The sequence below is a fragment of the Rutilus rutilus genome, assembly GCF_951802725.1.
Source record: "Rutilus rutilus genome assembly, chromosome: 4".
Taxonomy (NCBI): Eukaryota; Metazoa; Chordata; class Actinopteri; order Cypriniformes; family Leuciscidae; genus Rutilus; species Rutilus rutilus.
In genome coordinates, this window is record NC_140212.1 from 13548240 (window position 1) to 13569124 (window position 20885).

At 36.7% G+C, this 20885-nt stretch overlaps 2 protein-coding genes across 5 annotated transcripts in view; both read left to right on the forward strand.

Moving 5' to 3' along the window:
* Window positions 1–1135: 1135 nt before the first annotated feature.
* Window positions 1136–12692, forward strand: recql (RecQ helicase-like). 4 transcript variants are annotated; one of them, XM_084408129.1, is made up of 16 exons: window positions 1136–1239; window positions 1750–1800; window positions 3056–3274; window positions 6133–6312; window positions 6403–6509; window positions 6598–6796; window positions 6872–7038; window positions 7130–7205; window positions 7520–7668; window positions 7753–7870; window positions 8284–8422; window positions 8971–9062; window positions 9589–9805; window positions 9883–10009; window positions 11446–11585; window positions 11969–12692. In XM_084408129.1, exons 2-15 carry the CDS (start codon window positions 1785–1787, stop codon window positions 11560–11562), a joined length of 1923 nt encoding a protein of 640 aa, XP_084264255.1. In that variant the 5' UTR covers window positions 1136–1239; window positions 1750–1784; the 3' UTR covers window positions 11563–11585; window positions 11969–12692. The 4 variants fall into 4 exon arrangements, with proteins under 4 accessions (XP_084264255.1, XP_084264254.1, XP_084264253.1 ...); XM_084408128.1 differs by having other exon boundaries at window positions 7520–7870; XM_084408127.1 differs by lacking the exon at window positions 11446–11585.
* Window positions 12693–13052: 360 nt separating this feature from the next.
* The window catches only part of itfg2 (integrin alpha FG-GAP repeat containing 2), a 9038-nt gene continuing 1205 nt past the window's right edge, over window positions 13053–20885 (forward strand). The window contains exons 1-11 of the mRNA XM_084408130.1: window positions 13053–13334; window positions 13517–13612; window positions 13700–13741; window positions 14622–14796; window positions 14881–15020; window positions 15100–15248; window positions 15338–15432; window positions 16342–16395; window positions 16663–16754; window positions 16972–17089; window positions 20432–20605. Coding sequence (XP_084264256.1) covers window positions 13239–13334; window positions 13517–13612; window positions 13700–13741; window positions 14622–14796; window positions 14881–15020; window positions 15100–15248; window positions 15338–15432; window positions 16342–16395; window positions 16663–16754; window positions 16972–17089; window positions 20432–20605 — 1231 coding nt within the window. The 5' untranslated portion in view covers window positions 13053–13238. The remainder of the gene's footprint in view (window positions 13335–13516; window positions 13613–13699; window positions 13742–14621; window positions 14797–14880; window positions 15021–15099; window positions 15249–15337; window positions 15433–16341; window positions 16396–16662; window positions 16755–16971; window positions 17090–20431; window positions 20606–20885) is intronic.

The following is a 20885-nucleotide window of genomic DNA, read 5'->3' on the forward strand; positions in this document are numbered from 1 at the left end:
ATCAACCAAAATTTAAAATAATTAAATGTTTAAAACTGTGATAGTTCAAACAAGTTAAGAAAACAATGCAAATATTACAAATTATGGAAAACCTTCGGTTCCAGAACTCCTGCAACACTATATAGGACTAACTGAAGACGGATGGATGATTAATTGTGTTAGTAAAACACTTTGGCATGACTTAATTTGCTTATCCTCAGTTGCTTTGGCTCATTTTTTGAAACAGCCTTAACATTCTCTAAACCGCAACTGCCAGTACCTCATAAAATGCAGTAACTCACTCGAAACATTCATGTTTCAAACAATTCATGCTTCAAAACCTGGCCAATACCACCTTTTTTTTTTTTCATTGTGTGATATACATTGTGTGTTATATAAAAAACTTTTTTTGTTAACACTGACTGCTCATCATACTATGCAAGAACTTCAGTTTTGTCTAGCTGAATGCTATTGCGTATCACACAGAGCTTTTAGATACAAAACCTCTGTAAAGGTTTACTGGGATAGAATATGCACAAGAAAAGAAAAGATGTATTAAAGAGTTTGCATATGCTATTATACGCCTTACTTTAAAGTTGATGATGATGAGGATGATTAATGGCACTCTTGCTCATTCTGGTCCAGTTTTTGATATAAAAACTAGCAAATAGTGGAAGACCAATGATAACATGACTTGAAGCAGCAGTGCTATTTTCACCACATGAAAGAGGTCAAACCAGTGGAAATGCTGAGAATTCTAATACAATTCTGTATCCACAGCATCCGCTGTTTGACATTGTTGGTAAACCAATTAAATAATTGTGCATATGTAAAAAGAGTGTTGAAGTGTGTGTAGTGTTTTCAGGATGTTAATGTCTACAGTCCACAGCACCACAGCACATTTTATTGACTTTTATTATGAAAAATAAAACCCACTTCCTGGTCTCCAATGTTTAACAGTGTTGAAGAAGGTGTCTATAATTTGCAATGCATTTATTACATAAAACCATTGTACTACCCCCAGTAAATCATCCTTGAAAATAAATAACTACATTAATTTAATCAGTATTTGTGATACGACAACAGTAGGTTTCTTTTCTTTTGCACAAGACTCTTGTCTCGTCTGAACTCTTGTATTTCCATGTCCGTGATTGGTCAGTTTCCCGATTAAGTGTCGCGTGGGGCAACCGGGGGAAACGAGGAGTTCATCTGGTGCAAACAAGAGAAAGTGAAAATAAGCAGACTTCTGATCATTCAGCGGTGAGTTAACGGAAATGCGTTTTGATCTGTTATTCATAACATAATATAAATTCTGCTGAACATGGCGCGCTTCTGAAAACGTTTTTTTGTCGTACAAAAGTATGACGTGTATTTCATTGCTCAGATCTATTATCCAAAGCAACATTAATAATCATACCAGCGTCATGCAAAATAGTTTCATAATGGTGAAGATGGTGTAAAATGGTTGGCAGGCCTATCGTTAATTGTCTTAATATTTTGTTCAAAGACTCGATATTATTGAAATGAAATGATGTATTACGAGTTTTTATTTTATTTTTATAATCATAATTTTAATCTTGTTTCCCAGTAAAACATTTGTAAACATCCTTTAAACCACAATTATTTAAAAAGAAAAAAAATCACTAAAATTGGTTTGTTTATGCTTTTAAACAAGAATGAAAAGTTTCCAGTGACCAAATCTTCTTTATTTAACGTTAGATGTTCTACTGTCAAACTATGCAAAAAATACTGATTAACTCTCTCTTACAGTCATCATAATCTGTGCCTTTGAAGAACTGTATAAAATGGCAAATCGTACTGGTAAGTATGTCTTCTGCATTATATATGCTCATATATGTCGCGCGTGTGTGTGCGCGTGCGCGTGTGCGCGTGTGTGTGTGTGTCTATGTGAGAAAAGTCTGCATGTGAGTGAACGAATTAGACTGTCAGGATGTGTCTTATTATTCCCTTGAGGAGTGAGGCAGGTAAGCATACTGGTGTGACTTTCATCATTATATCTCTCTGTGAAGCTCAGCTCATTAGAGATGCAGAGGTGAGAGACACTGGGAATTATGCAGCAGTCCTTCCTGGAATCCTGGAAAAACTTCTTAGGGCTTGTGTGTAGCCACCATCAAACAAACCAAATGTGGGACGGTTATAAGTTTGTGTGGGACAATGTGGGACATTTTACCAACACTAAAACATAAACCACCCCTGTGTTTCTGCACCCTTCAGACCGATTATCTTTAAAGATGGACTTTTTTGTTAGTTTTTTTAATATAATGTCTAACTTAATAAAAACATTTGAATTCTGCCTTTCAGCTGATACAAATTCTTTGTTCTTTAGTCCCTTCCAGAAAACACCATTAGCCTACATCTCAGGCTAACATAACATGTCTTTATTTGGCATGCCATTTAAATTCATCATCACTGAGCCCAAAGGCAGCAGGCATCATGCAGATAACTATCTTATAAACAGTTCTGACCAAGTCCAATTAAAATCCAACTAAATAAACAATGAACAAATAAAATATAAAACAACATGAAATTAGGTCATTGACAGTCATATTAAGAATATATTAAACCAAAAACTTTCATATTTTTTAGAAAGGATGTGAATTAAAACAACCACAGCAGGCAACAAGTTGATAAATTCTGTTAAATTAAATAGTTGAATTAATTATTAATTATTTAGTTATTTAACAATTAAGTTCATTTTAATTGACCGAATTATCCATTTGATAGGATAAAAAAAAGAGTTAAATATAGGTGAAAAACTACACCGCAAAAAGAATAAATAAAATGCTTTCTTAAAAAGGCAAAAGAACGCATGCACGTTTTCTTAGTATGAGTATTAAAAACCAATAGACCAATGAAAATGCAGGACAATATTCTCAATATGCGACGTGCGGGACAAGGGGTGAAAATGCTGTGCGGTACGACGCAAAGCGCACCCTACTTGTGTGTTGTGTAGAAAACGAGTGCATGGATGAGCATAGCGTACACGCTCCCTAATAAATGTGTACAAGTTTAGTATCTTCGAGACTGAGACTAAAGAAAGTCCTTTTCTTTGCAGATGATGCTCAAGCAGAACTGGACTCAGTGGAAGCAGAGTTAGAGGTGGTGGAACTGCAGATCTCTGAGCTGCTGGAGAAACAGACAAAGCTGAACTCCAGGAAAAACAAACTCCTGAAGATCCTGGAGGGAGCCTGCAGCTCGGCACAGCCTTCCGGATCCAGCAAAGCTCCTAAACCCTCAATCAGCAAACAGGACCTACAGCACTATGAGAAGTCAGGTATCGCTCATTTTCAAATAAATTATATTTACAGTGCTTTTCACAATACATATTGTTCCAAAGCAGCTTAAACTAAAAGTGACTGTTGCAAATAAAAAATGCATTAATTTAATCAAAATCATTCTAGCCACATAGTATTTAATGTTAAATGCTCTGTTTTACAAAATGAAGTTAAACTGCAGAGATGTAATGGGTTATTGACATTATTAGGGCCCAAGCCCTGAAAGGGCGAAGTTTCCGGAAGGAAACTTCCGGAAGGAAACTTCCCCATTGTTTCTGGAAGGATTTTTTATTTTTTTTTATTTTTTTATTTTTTTGCCTTTTTGCCACTTTTGGGGCCCTTAACATGCTCAAAAACTCTTGAAATTTTGCACACACGTCAGAACCTGCGGCCATCAGGGCTGAAGCTGGTACCCGGGCGTGGCTGGGGGGCTCGACAGCGTCCCCTGGAATGGTGTCCGAAAACTTGGTCCATAAATCAAACACGCTTGCATGTAATAATATGAAACTCAGTATACATATAGATCTCATCGGGCTGAACAACTTTCGTGCTCTAAGTTTTACAAAAGCCCAACAGGAAGTCAGTTATTATACGTTGTTTGGAAAACGCATACAATGGAATGTGAAATACTCCTCCTAGGGAATTCATCCGATCGCCACCAAACTCGGTGTGAATGAAGTCAAGACATTGAGGATGAATTCTTGAACGGTTTGGCCGTGGCAAGGAAACAAATTTATTGCGAATAATGGGACACAGGAAGTGTGTTATAACTTCTGCATACATTAACTGATCTTGATGAAACTTCAGCAGTGTGTTCGTTGTAAGAGGCCGATCACATGGATGTGACTATTGTGAGTCAAAGTTATAGCGCCACCAACTGGCAGCAGGAAGTTTGTCACTTTCAAAATGCTTTGAAATCACTCTCTTATTTTTACCCGATTTACTTCAAACTTTATGTATAATGTAGACACACGGCAGATGTAGACCTGTGAAAGGATTATTGATATCTTAGATACTGTTGCCATGGCAACGCATCGAACTTTAATATTCTTTTTTGATGCTTTTGAGACTCTTAGCATGCTTGAAATTGGATGAAACTCGACAGACACATCACATTTATTAGCCAGTAGACATGTGCAAAGTTTCAGAAACGGGCGTGGTGGAATGGCTCAGTAGCGCCACCTTTTGACCAAAGTGGGGGGTTAGATTAATCTACAGCAACAAAACTTGGTATGTATATTGTTCTCATCAAGAGAACTTTCTAATTTTCAATCATTAGCTCCGACCAACAGGAAGTCAGATATTTTGGTTTGAATGTGGATTTTTCTGGAGAATTTTCTCTCTCTCTCTCTGTCTCTGTGTGTGTGAGGGGTGGGGGGGGATTTTTCACCCTTGAACGGGGTCTGAAAACTTGGTCCATAGATCAAACACGCTTGCATGAATTAATATGAAACTCAGTACACGTATAGATCTCATCGGGCCGAACAACTTTCCCTCGGTCAAGTTTTACGCCAGCCCAACAGGAAGTCGGCTATTATGGGTTGTTTGGAGAACGCTTGCTCTGGAATTTGAAATAATCCTCCTAGGCAATTCTTTCAATTGCCACCAAACTCGGTCAGCATGAAGTAAAGACATTGAGGATGCTAAATTGCAGACGGATTTTTGATATCTCGAACGGTTTGGCCGTGGCGAGGAAACAAATTTATGGCGAGAAAAGATAAAAACAAAGTGTTATAACTTCTGCATACATTAACTGATCTTGATGAAACGTCAGCAGTGTATTCGTGGTAAAAGGCCGATCACTTGTATGTAACTATTGTGAGTCAAAGTTATAGCGCCACCAACTGGCAGCAGGAAGTGTGTCACTTTCTAAATGCTTTTGACAAAAGTGGGGGGGTTAATTTTATGTACAGTCACAAAAATCAGTACGCATATTGGTCTCATAGAGTCGGACAATTTTCTAATTTACAGTCATTAGCTCCGAGCATCAGGAAGTCAGATATTTTGGTTTGAATGTGGATTTCTTTGCAAAATCAGCCTCTGAATTTTTACCCACTCCTCTTAAGTGGTTTATTTTATTCCCACCAAACTTTTTCAACATGATGAAAATACATTAAATATGCTAAATTGTAAACAGATAATAAATATCTCAAACAGTTTTGCTATGGCGAGGGATTAATGTCAAAAAAGGAAACACTAAAAGCACTTTTAACACCGGTTAATCAACGTGTGACACCGCTGGGGGCTTTTGAATCGCTAACTTAAAAACGAAAGTAAAATATGTTCGTCCGCACTGACATGGATAATGGTGCAGAGCAGAGCGAGCGTTTTCAATGAATTCCTATGGAAGTAGGAATGAACTAAAAAACGTTGACTCTGTTCTGCTCGTTCCTCGCCATGGCACCGTTATGAATGCCCGTGCAGCCGTGAGCATTTTAGTTTAATTTTAAAATTAGCGCCATTTCGGGGGCAGATTGCTTTACTAAAGCACAATGTTGTGTTTTATTTTGACTGTACACAAATATAAGTTAACACTTTGCAGTTTGAATGATGTTAGGGTTAGGGTTTTATATATATATATATAATATTATATATATATATATATATATATATATATATATATATATATATATATATATATATATATAATATTATTATTATTATTATTAATAAAATAATTATTAAATAAATTATTATTAAAAAAAAATATATATATATATATATTGGGCCCAATGGAGGGCCCAAGCCGGTGACACCGGCACCAGTGTAACTAAAGGCACCAGGGTGGCGATGCCACCGGCTTGGGCCCGCAATCGCTGCTCGCAGCTATATTTTTTGTTTGTTGCTCTGTCATCAGATTTCTCATGGTCTAAAGAAGTTCAAGCGAAGCTGTGTAGTGTGTTCCAGCTCTCCAAATTTCGTCCCCTGCAACAGGCGGCCATCAACCTTAGCATGTCAGGGAAAGACCTTTTCCTGGTAATGCCCACCGGAAGAGGAAAAAGCCTGTGTTACCAACTTCCAGCTCTCTGCTCTAAGGGTTCGTGCTTTCATAGACATTTTAGTAGATGAAGAACATATTTTGAATGCTTTGATGTGAATTCCTGTGCATGTCTTTGTGTGGTCGCAGGTTTTACGTTAGTTATCGCCCCGCTCGTGTCTCTGATGGAGGATCAGCTGATGTCTCTGAAGTCCAATAATGTCTCGGCGGTAACTCTTAATGCCTCCAGTACAAAGGTACAGTATGACAGATGTACTTCGTACATCTCTGTAGATGTAGAGTTTTGATTCACGTTCAGGTGCTGATATTCATGTGCATCTGCAGGAGGACTCTAAGCAGGTCCTGGCAGGGATGATAGATAAAAACAGCCCCTTCAAGTTGCTCTATGTAACCCCAGAGAAAATTGCCAAGAGCAAACTACTGATGTCCAAACTCGAAAAGGCCTATAACATGGGTCTGCTGGCACGCATCGCTGTGGATGAAGTTCACTGCTGCAGTCAGTGGGGGCATGACTTCAGACCAGGTGAGGTTTTTCATCATCCAGGCTGAGTAAAGCTTCTAACCCATCATTTAATTTGTACTTAATTCCTTTTCTTAGATTACAAACTCCTGGGTATCCTAAAGCGCCAGTTCCCCAATGTCCCATTGGTCGGACTGACTGCCACTGCAACCAGCAATGTTCTTAAAGATTGCCAGAAGATACTGTGTGTTCAGGAACCCATCACTCTGACAGCACCGTTCAACAGACCAAACCTTTACTACGAGGTTTGCAAATCATTGCATTCTTCTCTTGATGTCACTGTTAGAAGAGTGCCGAATAAGCAGATCAGAGTAATTTGTCATCTCACTTCTACAGGTTTGTTTTAAAGATAACGTAGACTGTACCGACCAAATTGCAGAATTGATCCGGGGAAGATACAAAAACCAGTCAGGTAAATCAATTCAGTTGCTATGAGGAGTAAATGGCCCTTCACACCAAGGATATAAAGTTTTAATAATTGTTCTAATTCGATGAGAATCACAGCTGTATTGATTAAAAAAATATAAACATTGACAACTAATCAGAGCTTGATAATTTAAAGTGGCAGTTGGTATAACGGCAGCGTGTGCTTAGATTAAACATATCGTTATCGTGCTTTATGTTTTCATCATTGTTGTGAACGGGCCTTTATGCTCTGCAAATTATTCACTATTTATTCGAAAACTACTTAATAAAAAAATAAGTGTAAAATGTTTTTATTTGCAGGCATCGTGTATGTGTTCTCCCAAAAGGATGCAGAAGTTGTGGCTTCAGACCTGCAGAAGAAGGATATTCTTGCTCAGTCATACCACGCCAACATGGAGCCTTCAGAGAAATCTCTGGTGCATCAACGGTGGTCCACCAAGAAGATCCAGGTTGCACCTACAGAGTTGCTGTTGCTGTTGTTGTCGTCTGTTTTTTTTTTTTTTTTATGTTATCTTATTTTTGTGTCTGTGCAGGTGGTCGTCGCCACTGTGGCTTTTGGAATGGGCATTGACAAGGCTGATGTGCGATTTGTTATCCATCACACCATCAGCAAATCTATTGAAAATTATTATCAGGAGAGTGGACGTGCAGGTAGGCATCATATTTTCGAAACCTTTTTTTTTCCTTCTTATTTCTTTCTTATTGTAAATAAATCATCCATGCAAATGTTTTTTGAGCTCGTAATTTTTTTATCAAAATGTCATAGCTCAATCTTGCTGTAAAATGACAGACTTCTCTCTGGTCACGTATGCTGTATGACTTTTAGTCTGCTTAAATCCCGCCCCTTTCTTACAGTCAGGGTTAGTCAACTGCAGTGTCACATTTAGATCTACTTTCATCCAATCAACAACCGATGGATGCCAATGAAGTTCATGCCTTATATTTTTCTTTTTTGATAATCTGTTTCACTCAGATGTGTCAAAATTCGAAAGAAAGGGTCTGTTGCTACTTCTGTTACACCTTGACTTTTTTTTCTTTACTTTTTATTCATTTATTTTTTCCAGGAAGGGATGATGGCCCAGCAGATTGTATTGTGTTCTTTGGGTTTATGGATATCTTCAGAATAAGCACAATGGTTGTGATGGAGAATACTGGGCAGCAGAAGCTACAGAATATGATAGCATATTGCCAAAATGTAGACAGGTGAGTCAAAATATACAGGATATTCAGAATACCAATGACTTGGCTCCTGGTTTTGGTTTCTAAATTTAGATTTTTCAGTTTGTGAAACATTGTTCTGTGTTTTCTCTTCTTTTCAGTGTTACTCTATATGGTTTATAGTGATAGGAATATCAGATTATTGAACTCTTTTGTTTCCTCTCCTTCAGCAAAATGAACTAACCTTTATTCAAGTAATTTCATTCATTTGAACTGAGTTTAAAATGTTAAATTCCAAATTCCCTGTACACATTCACAGGCACATCTTTTAGCATGTTCCAAACGAGGAATTAATGCAGCCAAAGATAAATTATGAAACGCATGATTAGGTCACCTCCCGAGTCTTTCGTTCCTTTGTCATGTCACAGATGCATTGAACAACCCATTACAAATGCCTTATATGTTAACTCCATGTGGCCTGTTAGTTTTATCAGTGCTTCTTACACCTGTCCTGGTGACCTGATTTAAGGGTTGTATGGAATTTGTTTTTTTTTTTGTTTTTTTTACGACAAGACTCTTATGTGTGTGCATAGGTGTCGTCGTGCTATGATGGCCATTCATTTTGACGAAGTTTGGAATGATGAAGAGTGCAACCAAATGTGCGACGTCTGTCGTCACGGCAATGGTAATCGTTTCTTACCTACCTTAATGTGCTTTTACGTTTACCGTAGCTTGGTGAATTTTCACTGTCGACATCCAGTCATTTCAATAGGAGTCCAACCTACAATTGGGTATTTCGTTTGAGGACGAAAGACTTCCCAATGGGTTCAGTTGGGCACACAAATTGACCGTGTTGACCAATAGAAAGCTGCTTGGTTTGAAAGTGACGTCTGTGTGAGCTGTGATGGGGCGCCCAATCCTGTTCCTGGAGATCTACCTACCTGCAGAGATAAGATCCAACCCTCATCCAACAGTCCTGTCTGTAATTATCAAGTGCTCCTGGGTCCTGAGGATCTTAATTAGCTGGTTTAGGTGTGTTTGATCAGGGTTGGAGCTAAACTTTGCAGGAAGGTACATCTCCAGGAGCAGGACTGTGCACCCCTGATCTACACAATAGACAATTGACCATTTGCTCAGACAATTTCGCCTAATGTGACCGCACCTTAACTCAATCAGGCCAATTATGCAATGGGTGATGGTTCTTTTTTCAGACTACATCACAATGGACATCACCCAGCATGCTCGAGACGTTGTTGAGGTAGTAGAAATGGCCGGCTCTATGGATGAAAAACTGACCCCTCTGAAAGTCTGTGAGACTTGGATGGGCAAAGGGCCCGCTAAACGGCGCAAAATGATAAAGGTCACGTCCTTGTCACGCTTGGAGGTGGAGTCCATTATCATCCACCTTTTGTTGCATGGCTACTTCAGGTACCTTGACAGATTATGAACTATTTCCTTTCCATTTTTAGATTCATTCTCTAACTCTTTTCTCTTTTATACATAAGTGAGGACTTTAGCTTCACTCCCTACACAACCTACTTCTACTTGAAGTTGGGCCGTAAGGCATCTCTCTTGAAGAACAGTGGTCACTCAATCACTATGAAGATGAGGAGAGTGGTGTCACCTGCTACCGTAAGACAGTCAACAAAATCAGGAGGCATTTTTTATATTTCAAGTAGCAAGTAGTCTTGTTTTTCTTCTAGCAAATTCTAGATTTAAACTTTTCCCAATGGTTGTTTGATTAATACTTTCCTGAACCTCTTTCAATGGTGACGATTGGCCAGATTAATTTCAAACATCTCCTCTAATTCTTTTGTTACTTTTTGCTACATGACGGTAATACAAATATTTATTGTATTTGCTCCATTTCAGTTGGACTTTTGCTTAATTTAGTGTTGTGTATCAAACTTCAGATTATATTTATTGAATCTGGCCTTTGGTCTCTGCTCTGTAGTATTTACTGAGCTTTTTTGTTTATCTATTTTATTGTACCTCTTCCAGTCTTATTGTGTTTCAGGTAGATGCCATCATAGTGTTTGAGGGGAGCATCACAGTTCACTTAGTTAACATGCTTTTTTACCCAGTAACTAACACATTCATAAAGTGTTTGTGTAGCTTAGTAATTTTATCACCAAACTACAAATAGTTAGCAATCAAATTAAGCAAAATGTTTCCACCCAATTAGTTTAGGTCAGTAAAACTCAAATATAGTTCGTTCAAACAAATGTTTTTGTTAAAACAACAAGTCTTTCTCTTTACTGAAAAACACAAAACATTTATTTTAATAATGTACTCTCCCAATGCAGTCCCATGCAATACCTGGTGGGAACCACAGATCCACTGCCCAGTTAGTTGTATGTAGTTCCAACTCAAAGAGTTTAATTTAGCTTCCATCTTACAAATTTAACTGGATTGAACAATGAAATTAATTTGTGACACAATGTTCATGAATTGTCTTGCATTAGCTCATTTTAACAAAGTAAAATGAATGCAAGTCTTGAACATTGTCAACACATGTCACGTGTTTTATTGTTTTATCCACTTAAATTTGCTAATTCAATTTGAACAAGCAGCAAAAATCTTTTTATTTGATTCTAATTTAGGTTGGCAGTGTCAAAGATCATACTGTATCCTTAAATTCTCTAATCAGAATCGTTTGAGTGGTATGTGATTTCTGGGCCTTGTTAAGAGGAATATTGTATTATAAAATTACATTATTAAATTACAATAAAATTATTAGAAGCATTTCAGAAGATCAATGTGATCCAGTTGATGCAAAAACAAATTGGACTTTCTCTGTTTATGCATTTACCACCCTCTAAACATCCCTTTCCCAGCAGTCATAGTGGAATTGGATCATCTACAAACAGTGGCCCAACATGTAATACAAGCATTTTCCCATCACGAGTGAAACCTCTTCAGTTGGAGGTGTCACTTCAGCTACAGGGTCCCTCTTTGAACATGCAGTAACCCCTTCTATTTCTTGTGTTCCTACAGTTTATAGTGACCACTCATCCAAATGATTTTTAAGACCCCGACAGGTAAAGAGCTGTTGTGCCGCCCCACAGGTAAAGAAAGTGTCAGAAAGTGTCGGGGAGAAAAGTAGTGCCAAAGTAGAAGGAAAAAGACCGGCTGGCAGTGACTACAAAAAATCAGTGGCCAAGAAAGTCAAGACTCTTCCCTAGTCCGTAAGGAGAAGAAAGCAAAAGTACAGTTCACTTACTCCATATTCTCAAAAGCATGTAGACATTGCCTAAGAACATTTAAGCGTTTAATGAGGGAAACATCTACCACTTTCTTTTTTTTCTTCCTGCTTGTGCTCATGTTTTACAAGTGTCACCTATCATGCATGATGTTTATTGCACCCAAGAGTTTACATCAAACCTCATTTTTCATTTCCTTGCTATGAAATATTCTTGAAATCTTTCATTTATTGTGTCCGCAAGTGGTGTTTTGATGTGCATGGAGTTTTGTAGAGAAAATAAACATTAGAATTGAAGCTAACCATAGCCAATAACCTTACTATAGCTCTGCATTCATCTTAAAGACAGACCTACTCATTTTAATAACTCATTTCTTCTCTTTCCTCAGGATGATCAAGCAGTTGATTCACAAGAGGAAGCAGAGACCGCATTGATTGATATGTCCAATATGGCCATTGAGGGACATAACAAAACTAAAATCTTTAAGAATCACCAAAACATAGAAAAGAAACTCGCTCAAAACCACATTGAAAGTCTTCCTTCAGAAGCTAGCGAGTATGTAAAGCCAACCTCCGTTTTTGAGGTTGATGTTGAGGTCAACCTCGTACAAGAACAGAACTGTGCAAGTGAAGAAGAAAAGGGTCTTAAAAACGACCCTGTACAGCAATCTTTATCACCAAAAAGGAGGCGAAACCCACTGCCAACTCAGAACCGTGCTGCTAATACTGACCAAGCGAGAGCAGATCTGGTTGGCACTCCTTCTGAGCTATCTATCGTCTCTTCAGGTTCCGTGGAGGAACTACACCATCTGCGCAGTTACTATAACAAACAGTTAAGAAGAATTAATTACATTTCCCAAGAGCACTTGCAAAGCTCCCAGCCTGGGATGCTGACTTGTATGAGGGAGCCTTTCAAAAGCCTCCGTTTCCCTTCGAGAACGACCATATCCAGAGGTGCCAGGAATTTATGGACTCGTGTTAGTATGAGGAGAAAGCTCATACAGTGAATTATGTTTCCTTTCTGTTCTGTAAACCTGACCTACATTTTTCAATAGTTTAAAGATATAAATAATGTTTTTGTTAAATAAACTTTCTTGGATGAATCTGACTAGACCTTATGGTGTTGGTTAAATTATTGTTGGAATATGTTTTTTGTTTTGTTTTTTACTTTTTGAGGAGAAAAACAGGCCATTATAACTGCTGCGGTGGTAAAACAAAACTCTATAAAAAATGAAATCTTATATTTCACATCTTTCAAACAACCGAGATTTTACAATACATATTACATAATACATTTACTTTTTTTTTTTTTTATGGAAGCTGGGATACATTGTTTTCAGAATTATTTGCTGTTCAGAAGAACAACATTTATTTGAAATAGGAATATTTTGTAACATTATTGAATCTACTATTATTTTGGATCAATTTAATGCATCATTGCTTTATAAATATTAATTTCTTTAGTGTACGCATGGGGGGCTCTTATTTATTACAGTTACCACGGACTTTTATTTTGAAACAACGAAGCCCAAACAGATCATGTGCATTTGTTTGTACAGGATGAGGATGCAACTGCAAGGTGTATCTGAAATATGAGTGTTTTTACTGCTGTTTAATACATTTTAATCGTTAGTCTGCAGTGTGTATAGTTGAAAGGTCATGCGCTCGGTAAGTTATGTGCAGCGCGTGAGTTTAGACTTCACAGGAACACTCTTTCCTCACGCCATCTGTCTTGGAGATGCAGATAATGACTCTGTAAGTTACAAAAGTGTGTGTGTGTGTGTGTATATATATAGAATGTGTATATTAGACAGAAGTGAGTTTATGACTCGGTGTATCATAATATCTGCCAGGTCATATGGCTAGTGTGTATCGTATAACATATTTACTAGTGTAACGTTTTCTGTGCATGAAGTAAACCAGATGTTTTTCTGCAGTTGAATGAGCTGGTGGTGGGTGACACTAGTGGGAAGCTGTACATCTATAAAAATGATGACTGTAAGCCGTGGATCACGCGAACATGTGTTGGCATGGTGAGGAGTTTAAGGATGTACATGGTTGAATAGTGCTTGATTCCATGATGAATGTATTTGAATCAATCAAGCTGTTTTTATTCACAGTTAACATGTGTTGGAGTTGGAGATGTTTGCAACAAAGGAAGGGTAAGATTATCTTTCTCTGTCTTCCTCCCTTACAAAAAATAAAGTGCCTGTAATGGTATCAGATGATAATACCATGGTGTTGAACTATTACCTTATTCAATCATGTACCATGGTATTTACATAGTAATCCGAGATAATTAAAATTATATCATCATGGTGCTATGTCCACAAACCATGATATACAGATATATATGAAGAGTTCAGATGCAAAAGCCTCTAAATGCCATCTGAAATTTTCTTCTAGAATGATCATTTTTATTAAGTTTGTATATATAAGTTCAGTAATTTTGCTTAAATAGCAATGAAAATGACCTATTAATTGTCATTTAAGTGAAATTACTGAACTTAAATATACAAGCTTGATAAAAATGATCATTCTAGAAGAAAATTTCAGATGGCATTTAGAGGCTTTTGCATCTGAACTCTTCATATATAACAGATATATTTAACAGCATACAGTATTTTTAATGTATAAATAATATTATTGTTGTGTGTGTGTGTTTTATTTGTAGTAAATACATTATTATTTAATATATAATATTAATATATACGAATTAATATTAATTATAATTAAATTGTTTTTCAATGTTATACGTGCACTTTATATCCAAGTAAATACATAAGTTGTTTTTTAATATATAACAATTCATATTTATCAATTAATTATACTTTCTACATATTATTTTGTATTATTATTTATTTTACTTTTTTTGGCCATGAGCTCTCCAGATTCACTATTCATGGTTCAAAAAACATTGTCGTACCATGGTACATTTTGTTAGTGTTCTTTCATTTTAATAAAACAAAAATCACAAATCTTATGTATATAAGTCTTTCATTGCTTCACATTTGTAACATGACTTTCTTTCTGCTCTGTCAGAACTTTGTTGTGGCAGTGGGTGCGGAGGGCTGGTTTCACCTGTTTGATATCAGTGCTTCTGCAGCCAAGTCAGACTCCTCAAGTCAGCAGGACGGCTCGCTTGGTGAAGAGCAGAAGCCCAGTTACACCCAGCACATCCCCGCCAATACCAAAGCCATGCTCATCAGTGATATCGGTGAGGAGTTTGCATATGACATGCTCAAAGATCTTTAAACCTTTTTAAGTCATGATTATATTGACGTGTTTTGTGGCATGTAAGATGGAGACGGGCGCTGTGAGCTTGTCGTCGGCTACACGGACCGGGTGGTGCGGGCCTTCAGGTGGGAGGAACCTTCTGATGCTTCAGATGTGAGCTCTGGTCAACTGGTCTTACTGAAGAAATGGCTTCTGGAGGGTCAGGTACTGAACTAGATGCACCAAACGTCAGGCCAACATGACGTCAAACTACTATTACAGCCTTTTTATCTGCTTTCGCCAGGTTGACAGTCTCTCAGTTAACCCAAGTCCAGAAGGTCTCCCTGAGCTCATGGTGTCACAGCCTGGCTGTGGCTATGCTATTCTGACGTGCTCTTGGACACAAGAGGGCGCTGCAGGACCTGGGGATGAAAACACGGCATCTCCTAGCAAGTGAGAGAATCACAGCGAGGTACTAAATAATTCATAACATATCCAGAACTGAATTTGGGAGTAATTCAGCGTGTGCTGTGTGTACCCAGGGAGGGTTCTTCCAGAGACGTTGTCCTTCATCTTACCTCCGGACGCATCCATAACAAGAACGTGTCCACTCATTTGATAGGTAGCATTTGCAGAGGTACTGAGAGAGCATGCTCACACACATTTAGATTGAATACTGCGCATGAACCACACATATCCTTACAAAATTTGCAGCTGGCCGAGTATAGTATGACTCAATAATAAGTCACTAGTAGTTCAGATTTTTACTAGCTCTCCCAAGATTTTCACTGGCTCACCACCACAAAAAAATGATCAGTTTAATGGTTTTGGTCGATATTTGATGTATGATTGTACATGCTCATTTCTACATTTAACTTTGCTATCTAACACTACGTAAATGTTTTAGCTTTATTTTATTTATTTTTACACTATTGCAATGTTATGATTTCTAAATTCACTTGTAGGATTTAAAACAATTGATAGCTTGTAGTATTTTATTTTTTAGTTTATTTACACAATATAATAAAGAATTTTAATATTGGCCATTTATTGCTTATTGGCAGTAACATTAAAATTATAATCAAATTATAAATAAAGTATTTTCAATAAATAAATGTTATTTTAATTAAAATAATAAAGTGTACATATAATATGTAGATTATTTTAATAAAATGTTAAAAACAAAAATTCTGTATAATATTTATATTAAAATGTTTTTGTAGTTAATAACAAAATAATAATCAAATTATATATTTTTTTATTTTTAATAAAAAAATACATTTATTTATTTACTTGGTTATTTTCTAATGATTTATTATTTTAATAAACATATTTATTTTTTTAAATATAGTATATATGTGAAAATTTATTATTTTCTGTATATAATGTTTATTTTAAAAAATTATATTTATATTAAAATGTAATTATAGCTATTATATCATGTATAAAAGTTGTTGTAATATTGGTCCATCGCTAATCACAAATCATTCTCAGAATTTAACAAACAAACAAATCTAATGACATAACTTGTTTCTGTTTTCTGCAGGTTCTAAGGATGATTCGTCTAAAGGTGGCCTGTTTGCTCTTTGCACTCTAGACGGTGAGTGTCTGATTAGTCCACTTCGTTATTTGATGTAGTAGGGGAAAACATGTGTTTTCTCTGTTCACTCTGTTCTTTGGTCACTCTGGGCTCAGGTGTGTATAAAGATTGGCTTTTTACTCTAAAAGTGCAGGCTTGTTCTTCACGTCATTCTCCATGGCCACTCAGTTACACAGTACAGATTCAAACCTGATTGTTTGGACAGCAGTGGATTGATGTTATTGGTTAGCTGTTGTTGTTGTTTTTCGTTGAATGGTGGTCTTCCAGGAACGCTGAAGCTCATGGACAGCTCTGAGAAGCTCTTGTGGTCTGTGCAGGTGGACCACCAGCTTTTTGCCCTCCAGAAGCTGGATGTCACTGTAAGTCTGGGTGTACAGTGGCCCCAAAAACTATTTAAGTGCATATCCAGTATATATAATTGAATCACATATAAAATATCAAACCGTCTGCAAAGAAATGATACTAGAACTTTTCTATGTTCATGGTTCATAAATGTTTGACTAACCAGAAAATGCACCAAAAAGTGCTCTACCTGATGTGTATTAGAGTTTGGTGTGTTTTTGTACATGTGTTAAGGGCGATGGGAGAGAGGAAGTGGTGGCCTGTGCCTGGGACGGCCAGACTTACATCATCGATCATACGCGTATGGTGGTCCGATTCCAGTTTGATGAAAATGTGAATGCATTCTGTGCGGGTGAGCTTCTCTTATATATATATTCCATTGTGATATTATTTTCATGACAAGGAAATTCAAAGCATATTTTCCCCCAAATTCTCATTACTGTAATTAAAAAACATCTCATTCTTATCTTTTTTTTTTTTTTTTTTTTTTTTTTACATATACAAAAAAAAAAGTTGTTACACTTTACAGCATGATCAAATCCTTGTTTAATATTGGCCAAACAACATTTACCCCCGGATTCACAGACAAGGCTTGAGCCTAGTCTCAGTCTAAAATGCATGTTTGAGGTGTTTTAACTGAAAGCAACTTGTACTAACATATCTTAAAATATGTCAGTGCCATTGTTTTGTCTCAAGATGCACACCACAGTAATGTTTTTCTAAGGCACGTTTATGTCCTAATTTAACAAAGGTCTAATCCTGGTTTAATCTAAGCCTTGTCTGTGAAACCAGGTCTGCATTCAAATGTCCACTCAATCTTTAATATTTGGCCACTTCCTTAGGATGCCACAGCCACTGTAATTTCTGAACATGTGGACATCAAAACATGCAAATTCAGAGCATGGGTTTAAACTTTTATTTTGAAATCATATTGAGCAACAATTTCATATATGTGACCCTGGATCACAAAACCAGTCACAAGTTGCATAGGTATATTTGTGGCAATAGCCAACAATACATTGTATGGGTCAAAATTATAGATTTTTCTTTTATGCCAAAAATCATTAGGATATTAAGTAAAGATCATGTTCCATGAAGATATTTTGTAAATTTCCTACCGTAAATATATAAAACATTTATTTTTGTGAGTGAATGCAGCAAAATCGCGAACATAAATGGACAACTTTAAAGGGATACTCCACTTTTTTCGGAAATATGCTCATTTTACAACTCCCCCAGAGTTAAACAGATGAGTTTTACCGTTTTAGAATCCATTCAGCCGAACTCCGGGTCTGACGGTACCACTTTTAGCATAGCTTAGCACAGATCATTGATTCTGATGAGTCCAGTAGCATTTCTTTCAAAATGACCAAAGAGTTTCAATATTTTTCCTATTTAAAACTTGACTCTTCTGTAGTTAAACCGTGTACTAAGATCGACGGAAAATGAAAAGTTGCGATTTTCTAAGCCTATATGACTAGGAACTACTCTCATTCCGGCGTAATAATCAAGGAACTGTGTGGCCGTACCATGGGTGCAGCAGGCGTAATGATATGACGCAGCGCCTGAAAATAGTCCCCAGCTCGGTAACTTCTTCCAACGTGACCGGGACTAAGTTTGTCTAACCTATTAGACCTATTTTCAGGCGCTGCGTCATATCATTACGCCTGCTGCACTCATGGTACGGCCACACAGTTCCTTGATTATTACGCCGGAATGAGAGTAGTTCCTAGTCATATAGGCTTAGAAAATCGCAACTTTTCATTTTCCGTCGATCTTAGTACACGGTTTAACTACAGAAGAGTCAAGTTTTAAATAGGAAAAATATTGAAACTCTTTGGTCATTTTGAAAGAAATGCTACTGGACTCATCTGAATCAATGATCTATGCTAAGCTATGCTAAAAGTGGTACCGTCAGACCCGGAGTTCGGCTGAATGGATTCTAAAACGGTAAAACTCAACTGTTTAACTCTGGGGGAGATGTAAAATGAGCATATTTCCGAAAAAAGTGGAGTATCCCTTTAAAGGCGATTTTTCTCAAGTTTCGATTTTTTTTTTTTTGCAGATTCCAGATTTTCAAATAGTTGTATCTCGGACAAATATTGTCCTATTCTAACAAACTATACATCAATGGAAAGCTTATTTATTCAGCTTTCATATTGATGTATAAATCTCAATTTCAGGAAATTGACCCATATGACTGGTTTTGTGGTCCAAGGTCACATATTAAGAAATCTATCTATCTATCTATCTATCTAAGATAAAAAGATTGATTTTCCTTTTAATATTAATTTATGTTAGTAGAAGGATCTGCAGGGTCTCATTTCTATACCTGTCTCTCTCATTTCTGCTTGCATCTTCCTGTTCCTTTTATCACCTTTTTTTTCTCTCTCTTTCTTTCATCGCAGTGCACATTGGTGAAGTGTTGAAACTGTTGCATTAGGAGGATTAAATTGATAGATGTGATGCACACAAAAGCGTCATCGCTTGCATTCATGTTGACATTGAAAGACCACTGACTCATGTACAACAAAGCCTCACACAGTACGTGTTAATGTTTATCAGCTCATACACCTGTGTCTTCATTTTCTTCTGGTGAAAATGCAGAGAGCAAATGTGGAGGGAGTGTGCGCTCATTAAAATTCAGCCCCAGTCTCTGTGAGTCTGCTGTATGATGGGAATGTCGCGGAGAGGTGCTGCTCTTTTACACTCAAGGTCTCTCTGGAGAAAAACATATTCTAATGCTAAAGAGATTAGACGCCATGTGAAACATTATGTGGTCTTGTCTATACAGCATCAGTGATTTCCATTCGAAGGTGTAAACAAAAACGCAGAGGTGTAATTTGATTTAATAAGAATTCATTCAAGCTTATCAGCTTGAAAAGAATCAATGTTTTTATAGTAGCAGTTATAGTAAACAGCCTTTGCATACATTTACATATTTGACACCATGGTTTGTGTCCAATTTAAACTAGTATCTGGTGGTAACTCAAATACCTTTAAATGAATTAGACTACTACACAATCAATTTCATGTTTTATGTTATATTGTCATGTCTCCGTGATTTCTGGTAAGGAACAGTGTAACCTTAACATTTATTTTCTTTACATTACATGTAGGCAACAAGTTACTGGGATACTTTATTATTTTATTTTGAATACATGTAAATATTTTATATATAATATATTATAATGTAAAATATATTTTGTTTGTTTGCTTATTTTATTAATGAATTAATTACATTTTGAGCTACAATTCCGCTAGAAGATCTAGTCACTAATATGTAAGCTAAGGTTTACTAGTTGGTCTCTATGGGTGCTGCACAGAAACGTTATGAACAGATGTTTGACTTCATAACTGTTACCATAGAATTTATTTAAACAGGGCTAAAATGCCGTATTGACCAATCACAATCCATTTCAACGGCTATCCGTTTTATAAAATCGAAAATATTGAAACAATATTTGCTATTATTGTCTTAATCATGTTAACAGCATTAAATTACTAACTGATGGATAATTGGTTATTTAACTATGATATACATTTGTTACTTTATTATATATAGAGGTAGTCATTTTTTTTTTTATAAATAAATACATTATTTATTATATAATGTAATAATTTACACACATTTACATTTAGTAATATAGTCTGTAATGTGTCCTCTTTGTCATGTTCCTGTTTCCTCCATTAGGTCAGTATGCATGTAAGGATGGGAGGAACAGCCCCTGCCTGGTCTATGTGAGCTTTAACCATAAGATCTATGTGTACTGGAGAGTGGAGCTGGAGAGGATGGAGCCCACCAACCTGCTGAGTGTGCTGGAAGAGAGACCCGAGTATCCAGACCTGCTTCACAGGCTGGGAGTGGGTGAGTGGACGTCTGTGTGTGTGTGTGTGATTGTTTGTAGAGCTCAACATTGCCCACAGTCACCATCTGGAGGAGCCGGGGAAAAGATTGGATGTATAGGCAAGATCAAGTTTCTGAATGCATTTATAACTGAGCATGACTTTACATTATGAGTAATAAGCACTCATCAAGAAAGCATATGGCAAAGTGCGTTTTATTGTTGAAAGTAGAGATGTTTTAGCTGATTAAGTTATGATGGCCAATATGCAAGTTTTTTTAATTCCAATCTAGAATTGTACGG